The 11,421-nt window shown below is 45.2% G+C and overlaps 1 protein-coding gene across 2 annotated transcripts; it reads right to left on the minus strand.

The window, feature by feature from the left end:
* Positions 1–306: 306 nt before the first annotated feature.
* Positions 307–11,207, minus strand: LOC118792035 (Golgi resident protein GCP60-like). 2 transcript variants are annotated; one of them, XM_036549723.1, is made up of 9 exons: positions 10,911–11,207; positions 6,946–7,087; positions 4,738–4,878; positions 4,273–4,431; positions 3,774–3,948; positions 3,175–3,364; positions 2,980–3,024; positions 1,995–2,279; positions 307–1,694 (listed from the first exon to the last, which is right to left on the minus strand). In XM_036549723.1, exons 1-9 carry the CDS (start codon positions 11,182–11,184, stop codon positions 1,480–1,482), a joined length of 1,626 nt encoding a protein of 541 aa, XP_036405616.1. In that variant the 5' UTR covers positions 11,185–11,207; the 3' UTR covers positions 307–1,479. The 2 variants fall into 2 exon arrangements, with proteins under 2 accessions (XP_036405616.1, XP_036405615.1); XM_036549722.1 differs by having other exon boundaries at positions 2,947–3,024.
* Between the last annotated feature and the right edge of the window lie 214 nt (positions 11,208–11,421).

Raw genomic sequence — 11,421 nt, forward strand, 5'->3', positions numbered from 1 at the left:
TATGAGCCAGTCATCCAAATACCAGTGTATACCTTGCATTAGCATAGTTATGATTGTAATTAACTGTACTTAAAGTGAGAGGAATACTAAATTATGATCTTTTAACAGCTTTATATATTTTCTTTCATAGTGTTACAGCAACCTGCAGTCAAACCATGTCTGAAGAGCCCTCTTTACAATTTCTAATCCCTTTCAATTTAGGAGGCAATGCTAAAATACCTTGATTTGGAAGGCAAGTTCCAGTACGGCAAGTTCAAGAGAAACAGAAATCAGCATGAACCACGTGTGCTTTCAGTTGTTACTGCAATCCCAAACTCTGAAACTTTGCATTGCTGAATGAGAACAAAACACACCTTCCATACTTTTTTAATGATTGGATGAGCACTCGAGTAACAGATTACACCAATAACAGACATGCACAAAAACAAGAGGACAGGTTTCTGCAAACTGAATGCTGAGAGAGCGACAGTGTGAAGATACAGTGTGAGGATTGGACATTATGAAAGTATGCCATCCCTGTCTGAAATGGCCTGGGCTGCGTGGGCCAAATGCTTGCTGTGAAACTGGGCACAATTGTCCTAAGGTTGTCCTGTCTACCATATGAGCATCAGCAGGGTCGCAGGTCACAGGTTAACCAAGGTGAATGAATGCCTCAGTCACTGCCTCACCATGGCTTCGTTTTTATGGTCTGACCGCAACAAAAAGGCAAGACGCCCGTTCTGACCTGAGCCAGTCAGGCGTCAGAAAACGTGTAGGCTAAGAGTAAAGACAGCCTTGATCTCCCCACACCTGCAAACTCCCGTGGCAAGATGCTCAACACCATAGCTCTGCGATTCCGAACCTTCACGGTCACGTTTTTAGCTGGGCAAAGCATGTTCTACATGCCAAGCTGTTTCAGCACAGTGATAACAGTGAACCTTATGTACTGATTAGATCTACCGAAAGTCCTTCCAAAGACTCTCCTACACGTTCCCTTTCCATGAATCAATCTATTATATTACACACCATTAGGATGGTGAACTCGGCATCATGCATCACTGCAGATCGTTAGCGGATAACATGTATCAGCACTGAACACAGTATGCAAAACAGGTTTACAGACAAATGCAGACCACTCATTCATGAAATCATGCAGCAAAAGACCTAACGTGGTATCATGTTATGAGTCATGCTCGCTCCTTTAGGACAAGGTAAGGCAGTGTTTTGCTGAAAGGAGACCCATGAACTTCACGCTGTCTATGACAAGAGAGCTGAAAGGCGGCAGATGAGACACAAAATCGATGTTCCCCTCCTCAGGAAGCAGGCCGAGAGAGGCTCTCTCTCGCGAGGCGTGCGAACGGGTCCTCCGCCGCCGCCCTTCCAGATCCCGGTTGGACAGAGGCGTTGGCAGCGCCCCTTCAGGGGACCCAGCTTGTAAGAACCCTGTGCCTCCAGCCCACCCGCGCGCCCCCACCCCAGCCCCGGTGTCCGCCTCCTGGCTTATCTAGTGTAGTAAACTCTGTAGTAGACACTTTTTGATCTCCAGAGGGAGTAGGAGTTGTCGAACTTGAGCAGGTAGACGCCCCGGCCGGGGTACTGGTGGCTCCCGGCGTACACCTCTTCGTGGCAGTCCCGCCGGTACACCGGCACTATCTCGTCCACTTGGGGCTTGTTGGTGTTCTTTTTGGCTTTCTCCTCTTCACTCCGAGCATCCCCTGTAATGAAAACGAGAGATTGGCGCACTTAGAGATATACAGCAGGCTGTAAAGTCTGTTTGCCTATTTGAACTGCTACATCCTTGCTCGATAAATTCAGGTTTAGTATACTTAGCGGTTTTTCACACAGGATTTGATCCACTGGCCTCAACCCTATTCCACACTAATCAGTAGGGACTAAAGCATAGTGAACTCTGACAGTTGAGTATGAAGGATGGCTCTCTGTTCCGTAAAATGGAATGCGATCCACAGGATATGACATGTGTTTGCGGAGAGAGCCACCTCTGCCACAGGGCTCACCTTCCTCGTCCTCCTCGTCCTCGCTTGACTCGCTGACGTGCACGCTGACTGCTGTGTTGGGTGAGTCCGTCCACTCGAAGTAGACCCCGAAGCCGATGTCGTAGTAGTCAGTGGCGAACTCCCAGAAGAGGTAGGAGCCCTCCTCGTGAGTGGGCACACGCACCGTCACCACCTCGCCCCGCCCCACCGTGATGACGGAGTCCGCATCCTGCCGGATCTTCTCCTTGAAGTCACGGATCTGCGGCCGCGTCCACATGGAGGGCGCGGCTATCACGGGGGCGATGTCTACAGAGGGGGGCGTGGAGAGTCCCGATTAGTTAAGGCTGCGCTCAGCAGCTTGCAGGACTCTTTCTCTGATCTCCGTAGCATGAGGCAGCCAGACATGCAAGTACACTGCCGGGCCCCAAACAGAGGCAGGGGTACAGCTAATTAACAGTCTTTACTACCGTTAGCCATGCTGTTGCACAATGAAGACAACCTGCTGGACAGACATTTTTCACATACTGAAAAGCAAAGATAGCAACCTTACATCAAAGCCTCCATTTCATGAGAGTTTACAGGGAGAGTGTTTGTACTTTTTTCCAAACTATCTCTGCTATAATGTACACACGCAGCTCATGAATTCAGTTAATTTTTGAGTATATTGAGTACTGCAAGCAATTGATAAATCTTAGCTCTTAGACTCTGAAATGGGCTCAGTATGGTTGCTTTCCTTACATTATGCAATTTATTGGTGGTCACTTTGAGCAGCCAAAGCCCTTCTACTGCATTACCAATGCGGACATGTTAACCACAAAGCAGATCTACAAGCTTGGACCAGTAGCGGTTAGTTAGTGTTGTTAATATCTGTGGTAAAAAAAAAAAAAAGCATGGTCGACAAACTGGCTTATGCCATGCTAGGTTTGCACCGCTAACTAGTATGAATTGGATATAATGTAAAGCCAATGTTCACCTGGTTCTGGGTCAGGCACTAAATCATATGTACCTGCTGGAGCGTGGTCCTCGAAGACCGGGGTGGCCTCCCTTTGAACTAAACCAAGGGACCAAAACTAGGTTGGGTGATGCATGGATTTTACAGCATGTACACTTTTAACACACATACTAACGGGGAAATGATTCATTTCTGGTCTCCCAAATAACCGACGCGTCCACTGCAAACAATCATTATGAAAATACATGCCTATTGGCCCGTTTTCAGTCAGCTCCTCTGCAGACTCCACCTCCTGGTCCTTATCCAGAGACTCTGTTTGTTCGTCGGGCTGGCCGTTCAGTGTTGGAACCTCTGTCTCAGCAGGGGACGCTGTGCTCAAGTTAACGTCTGCCGATGATGACGACACAACAGCCTCACCCTGCTGCTTCTGTAGGGCGGCCTGTGATATGACAGAATACACAGCTGGAGCACAACCAAAAACAGACACAATCACAAATGCTGCTCTAGAGGTCTTCTCAAACATCTCTCTCACTGGACTCCCTCACTTTATTAATCACACAAGGATGAAAACTCCAGTGCTCAGTTGTCCCAAACTCTCAGGTCAATGTCTTCATTTACTTAAGAAGGTCCATTAGACTGACATGGCTGAATGGACAGACAGACAGATGGACTAAATGCATGCATGCATACATACATACATATATACAAAAAGTATGTTGAACTGCACAGGACCCATATGTGACCCTTCACTGTCTAACCTGACCAAAAAACAGTAGTCATCAATGGTATATGCTTGATTGGCACATGAACTGTGCTTTCCCACAATCCCCTGGGGCGTGTTACAGTACCTGCTGCTGGGCCAGCTGCACCTGGTAGAGCTGCTGCATGTACTGCTGGTAGTGCTGTTCTTGCAGCTGTCGGATCAGAACCTGCTGCTGCTCCGGGTTTTCTGGGTACTGCTGCGCGGCGTACTGCTGGAACTGGACCGCTGTCTGGGCGTTCAGGGCTGCCATGATCTGCTGCCTGCACAGAGAACACGCGGTCAAACTCTACCCTGCAGCACATACATACAGTACTGCGTATGCACTGGCTGCATCACTGCAGTGCGCTACGCAGTACAGAGGGCTGTGTTCATGGTTAAGCTAACTAAGGTGTGCTGGAGCATCAAAGCTGCTTTCACTGTCTGAGGAACTTGCTGCTTATGGAGAGCTCCAGGATAGACTCAGGTACAGTGGTAAGAAAGCACACTGTGTGTAAAGTTAGCTTCTGGGACAGCTAAATATAAAAATGTAACCTATGTGTTTATGCGCAAGTTTCACCAACAGCTGTTGAAAAACGCTATCTTACTTCTGCTGCTCCATGCGCAGCCTCTCCTCCTGCGCCTGCCTCCTCTCCTCCTCCTCTCTCCGCAGTCTCTCCTCCTCCTCCCTGCGCCGCTGCTCCTCCTCCTGCCTCTGACGCTCCCGCTCCTCCTCCTCCCTTCGCTGCCGCTCCTCTTCCTCCCTCCTGCACGCATTGCCCGCCGAGAGAGGCGGGATGGGTAGGAGACGTGCCCGAGCCACAGGGAGGACACAGCAGGAGAAGCGAGAGGGTTATGGTGATTGGACACGTGAACAGAAGTGCTCGTCACAGCCGGACACGAGAGACGCAGTATGATAACAACAGGAGACACGCAAAAGACAGAGCAACCGCCATGCGAGACACATCAGAGACAGGGGCGATCATCACAGGAGAAAGGAGAGCAAAGATGTGATCATCACAGGAAACGGAAGAGAGATGGTGATCAATGCTGACAAAGAAGCACTTTCTCACCTTCTCCTTTCCTGTTCATCCCTCTCTATTTTGTGCGACGTGACATAAGGTGCAAATAAATTACAGCATTTGTTCAGCAGTTTCACAAACTCCACCATGGCTTCCTCCTTCTCCATATTGCCCAGAGATGCCCATTCTTTCCTACAGGGGAGGACACGTTAGACAAGCTGTTAGCGTAGAGGCTCTCACCGTGTGCGATTTTAGCATTCCAGGAAGCTGACTCTTCAAAGAACACACTTGACAAATGACACTCTTGATCGTTACATCATACATCAAAACTTTTCTAAGAACCTCTCAATAAAAGTATGAGGTTTTTGTAGTGGCCTGCAGATTGAAAAATTCAAAGACGAAGAGAGGGGAACACATACATGAAAATACGGATCCTTCAGGGTGAGACAGGCCTCACCATTTAAACCACAAGTTATACTGAGCTGGTGTAGTGGTTCATAGTAGTATATAATGCCACCAATTGATATCCAAGAAAATGTTCAGCTGCTGGAGAGGCATGTCTTAGTGACAGACATTATTACAGTTAAGGCAGCCAGCCCTAACTATGCTAAGGTAATTAATCAGAGCTACAGTACTATGATGACAGCTGCATACCAGTAACACAGTAGCATGCCATTACAGCAGAGACAACTGCTGTAATTACTGTACCTATTTCTGTTACAATGCAGGTTATGTTCCCAATGTGGTAAGCGATCTGAACTAAGCCTCTTCTGAAACAATCATGAAATAAAAAATTCAAAGAAACTGAAAGAAGAAAATGAAAATGTCAACTCCTTCCCCAGTGACAAACGACTGACTCTTGAGAGTATCTAACATAGTCCATAATACTGACCATTCTGACAATGTTAAATAAAGCAGGAATCACCAAGGAAAGGTGTGGAAATGGCATATACTGTAAATGTAAAGATTGAAAACTAGTACAAAATAACTAACAAGCAAGCTGCACTGCATACAGTATTGTAAAAGAAAGGACGCAGGCAAAAGCATTTTTAATGGATGACCAATTTTCTGTTTTTTTTCTATGAGCTGTAGGTCTCCTCCTCCTCCTGTATCGCTCTTGCTGACTTAGGCTCTTCAGCAGGAAATGAGGATCCGGTTATTTTGCACATTGTCAAGTTCAATACAAAGTACAAATAAAAGTACAAATATGGACGTTGCAGGTCCTGCTACAGTGTTAAAGATGCTTATCAGAAAGCTTATACATATTTAACAACCCACAACTTTGATGTACAGCCTCCCGATTCTGAAAAGTTATTGCAGTCTAGTTGGGAAGTTGTACAATCCCTTCTGAATAGTGTTCAGTTTCAGAAACAGCAGACACAAATGTCAATCTAATCTATCCAAGCCTGCACTAAAACAGTTAGTCAATAACATTTTAACAAATGGAATCACAAGTAGGTAGCATATGCTACCTACTTGAATAGTGGTATTTTCACAAAATGAAGACCTACACGTACCCATTCGAAAAATCTCCTTTCTAAACCTGAATACCACTGTAGATTCAAAGAAACCCTGGACCAGGTCATTTGACTAAAATGACTGAGTGTAGATCTGTAAACCACAATCACACAAAGGCCAAAAACCAGCAAATGTAAAAGGTTAGAGAAAAGCCTTTTATGGTACCTACAGGGTTGCCTTTAGCCCTGTACAGCCCAGCACTCTTCCTAGCTAATACCTCTCCTCCTGGCCAACAGAACAGAAATGTGACATTTTTCCATTACCAGGGAACATCCCTAATCACTCAGATAAGCGGTGCTAATGCTCCCAATCACACTGAATTCTGCAATGTTCAAATACACTCTGCGGACATGTGCAGAGCATGCCAATTGCTCTGGAGAGAGACAGTGCTCTGAGCACTGAATCAGCACAGGCTTTCCTCATCCAAATCCTTCACTCTACCATTCTAAGCTACAAAATTAAACTGATCCTGACCTAGCAAGGTCACGCTTGCCATCAAGTTTCAACAAGCAATTGTGTTTTTGTGTTATTATGCACGGTGCCACTGTTGTTTGATGTGTAACATTATGCATTTACACCCTCAAACATCCCTGTAACATGGGTACAGCTTATCCACACACACACACACACACACACACACACACACACACACACACACACACACACACACACACACCACAGAAGGGGTCAACAGGTTCAGTTTAAAACCAGTTCAAAGATGCTTCCCACAGAACAAGTTACCTCCTATCGTTTCCCAAGACATCAAAGAATCCCACTTCCGGAGAAGCGTCTGGATTGTACGGGCCCAGTAACACCTGCTTGTGGAGGGCCACTAGCCGAAGTTTCTCTTCGTACTTCGGATGGAAGGCTTTGCCATCTTTGTCTGCAGAAAAAGAAACGGGACAACATTAGTCATCTTTATGATTGATTTGCTCACTTTAAAGGGTGACTTCATCTAAGAAGGACTATGCAAGACTATGCAACAGCAAGAGAATTTTCCAAAGTCAATAGAAACTTTGACCCTTTCTCTATTCAAGAATAACAAGCCCAGTGCTGTTGTCGATTGTGGGGGGGGGGGGGGGCAGCTGTGTTTGAAACACGGATGAGAGGTGGAACCCCGAGCTATTCCTGTGATGTAAATTCCAATCCACAAAACTAAACACAACTGTTCAGCGTAGCCTCATAGTGGGTGTGTGCTATACTGTTTTCCTCAGTCGACCCATTTGGTGACATGGAACACACTGCCTATTCTCTTTCGCAGTTACTCCATTTCTCTTAGTGGAAGCAACTTGGATGCTTTTCGGAGAAAAGACTGCGAGCGGAACGCCGTGCATGCGAGAGTGGCAAGAGGCTCTTTACTAAAGGGGAGCCAGCAACAGCGGAGGCGTGCTTTCTGCCTCAGAACGATCAGCTGTTGAAACGCCTCGGCGCGCCATGCGAGCTCTGTGGCTATTGTTTCAGGTGTAAAATAACAACAGAAAAGCCAGCCCTCTGAATCCTTCCTGCAGCGGGCTCCACGTTGAGCTGTACGAGACCACCTTTCACAGGACTACAGCAACAAGAGGAGAATGAGTGGGGAAACAGTTGCAGGCAGCACCGTATTCTGATACAATTGCAATGTACAATTCAATTGTGTTCTCTTGTTTGCTTAAGGGATGGGCAGCCTCATTCATTGCTCACTTACCCACCACACACATTGTGAAAAAGTATAACCACGGATGTTCAGGTAAAGTTAACTCATGAGCATACTACCCCACTGCTCCTCTCAGAAATTCTATTCTAGGGTGCTCAAGTGCGGTATTCAAGCCAGTGTAGGATTCAAACCAGTGTGCTAATACAAGCAAGAACTATGGAGCAATGTAGTCATGTATTTCTTGGCTAACTGCGCACATTCAAAAACTGAAGTGTTGTTAATGGGTGGGTGTTGACAGTTCTGGACTCAACAAAACACCTCACTGGTTGATGTAACTCCTGTCTCTCCTACACTGTCAGGCTCTGAAGCAATCTGAGAGGACAGTTACAGTCAACTTTGAAATATATGTCAAGAGCTCATAATTTAGCACAGGAAGCTTTATGATGATCTAACAGTCACCCGTCCCCAGTTTTGACACAAATATACTTGAAGTCTATGCTAAGCGCTTACTTGAAGCGGCCAAAATATGTTAAAACCACAAACTAGTGGAATAAAATGGAAAGTTGATCAAGGACAGGCCAGCATGGTCCAGTTACAGCAATGGAAATGACAGAAATGTCAAAGAAGTCCCAGACCGGTCACTTCCAATGGGCCTGCTTATGCATGGTAACTTTATGGCAATGTTACAGAAAGAATAACTGAAAACAAACAGTGCATTAAAAGTAAGTCACCTTGAATGAGGTTGTCTGTTTTGCCAGTACATTTATGACATATTTTTCTAGCAAATCAATGGAAATTCAGACTCCATGTAAAAGTTACTGATTAACAGAGTTAAACACGGACTGGGTGATACAGACACCACTGGAATATGAATCCCGTTCTGCCACCATGCCCTCTTCAGTGAGATAAACCAAAGAGCAAATTGACACTTTTTAGAGTATTATAACCTTTATACATAACCATTTCTCGCCAATCAAGACGCTGCTGCTAAAATTAAACAATTGGTTTATTTTTGTGTGACATGGGGCTCATTCTAGATGAGCAAACAAATCATAAAAACTGTCTTTGCTATAACCTCAGCAGTATCAGCTAAAAAGCTACAGCCACTGTTATCAGTACAACAAGTAATCAATCCATAAGCTCCCTGCCACTTTCCTGCACTGACTCCCCACATTCTAGGATGTTCTAAGCTGTTCTTGAACATTCGTCCGTTTGATGCAGCAGCATTAGCCTAGTTATAGGTTTTGTTCAGACAGATCACTGTCCACTCTCAAACAATTTCCTCATGGCCCATTTCCAAATCTTGAACTAGGCAAAAATCAGGATTTTCCACCTAACAGAGTCAAGTGTGAGTCTGCATTTACATACTGCCTTAGGCTCTAGCGTAGCCTTTGCACCCATGCAATGACTCTGAGATACTGCAGCATTCACTGCAACAAATAAATTACACTTCTACCTGCAACAGAAAGACATACTTACAACATTAGCTGGCACTCTGCCAGACATCCTGTACTACCAGCCTTACGACTGACGGTTGGACATGCCCCACATACAGTATTGCATTGTTCCCTGTTACTGTAAAGGGCAGCTCTGGGTAAACAGGGGGAAACATTCATGCACTTCATGTCAGAGTTAAATCCGGCTCCTAGTGTCTAAGTCCAGAAACTCAGGTCTCAAAATTTACAGCAACTTTTAATATGTGTATGTATACTTATGCTAATGTTATACTAATGTGAAAAATCAACTTACAAGAATAAACAGATTCTTTGTACATGGGCATGTATACCTAATGCTATCATTTAAAAAAAGCTACAACTATTTATCCCCTGCTACGTAAGTAACACCGAAAAAGACTATTATTTAATTTTACAGAAACTTGTAGGCTATTTTATTTTTAGACAGAGTAAATGTAACGTCTACGCTATTTCATTTGAACAAACACGAGAAACACTAAAATAAGACAAACAGAAATCAAGCGATGATACGATCTTTTACCACAACTGTCTGATGTAAGAATTCATGCGACCAAGTGACAGGAACGAACGGTGATTCATCTACACTAGTCAGCTGTAAAACCCAGGATGACTCCGGGATCAATAACCCATGTGCCGCCATTCAAGGGCTCTGTGGAGAGCAACCCCTTACCGGCGGGGTACCGCCCACCTGGAGGACTGCAACAACACTGACGCTTGGAAACAAGTTTGAGAAATAACCGTAACGTCTCAAAAGAAACCACACTCCATCAATTAAACATCAGGCATCCTGGATCAGTCGGGCCAATAGACTGTGGCTGAAAGACGACCAAAACATGCCGCTAATACCTCAACTACGTTTACTTATGTCCTGTTCATTTAAACGCTAGGGGAAAAACACTCCACTCCTGCAAATCTGAGAATTTACGGGCAGTGGTACAAGCAATTGCCCTGGAATGTGTGTGCGTTCAAGCACATTACTGAAACATAGATGACACTGACCACATCAACGTCCAAAAGTCACAAGTCCACAATCTGACTTTAATGCAATATAGTACACGACGAAAACTTTGCTCATGGCGAGCAAAACGAAATACGGCAGGTCGTACAGAAAAATAGTTGATAATATTAAATCAAGTGTATAGCTATACAGCTATTTGCTGGATTAAATCAAGCACATGACCCATGATCATTTAAGCACATGACTGAGCCAACTAGGTAGCCACATTGTATTCGATCACACGTCTAATTTAGCTGTCTGAAATGGGTTGTTAGCGAGGTAGCTGACTGGCTATAAAACGACAATATGTATTATATATGACTCAACGATTATATATGAGTCTACCCAAGGCGATGTCTGGTAAATAAATATAAACATGCATTCACAGCCTGTCACATTTACAATGTACAGATAAAACAATGAGTGGTGATCAACACCAATCCGGGTCAGCCAACCAGCCAGCCAGCTCGCTAGCAATCTAGCTACAGCAGCTAGCCAACTGGCAAACCACTGTAACTGAGACTATGTATCCGGCCAGGTAACCACACGGATCTAACAATGCTAATGATAATATTTCAGACAGATTACAAACATAAATTACCTTTGAAGAATTTCAGCGCTAGTCCATAGAGCTCCTCAAGAGAAAAGCCCCATTTCCTTTCCATGGTTTTGGCAGTCTCGCCCTCCTCCCCATCTGTACCCCCGGGTGAACTCTGAACTTCGCTGTCGCGCTTCGCTTGCGGAGGGTCCATCCCTTCGACATGCTCTTGGTCGCCCTCAGAGTCGGGGCTAAGGGTCAGGCCGTCAATAGAGACTTCGAGCCGACTGGATGTGCCACTGTTCGGGTCGGAGCTCTGCACCTCCATCGCCATCATGCCGAATGTCAGCTGAAGCGGCCACGTACCTACTTCCGTTTCAATTTTTGCCGGAACTTCCGGGAATTACAGGAGATTATTTTATGACGTAGAGGAAAGTGTAACCAAGCAACAGAACACATCGACACTACATTACAAACTGTAACATTACTATAAGAAAAAAAAAACCAGGCACACTTAAGTTGAGCTGCTTGTTAAAACAGAAGTTTACTTCAACATGTAGTGATTAATGTGTTG

Source organism: Megalops cyprinoides, chromosome 17, assembly GCF_013368585.1.
Source record: "Megalops cyprinoides isolate fMegCyp1 chromosome 17, fMegCyp1.pri, whole genome shotgun sequence".
Classification (NCBI taxonomy): Eukaryota; Metazoa; Chordata; class Actinopteri; order Elopiformes; family Megalopidae; genus Megalops; species Megalops cyprinoides.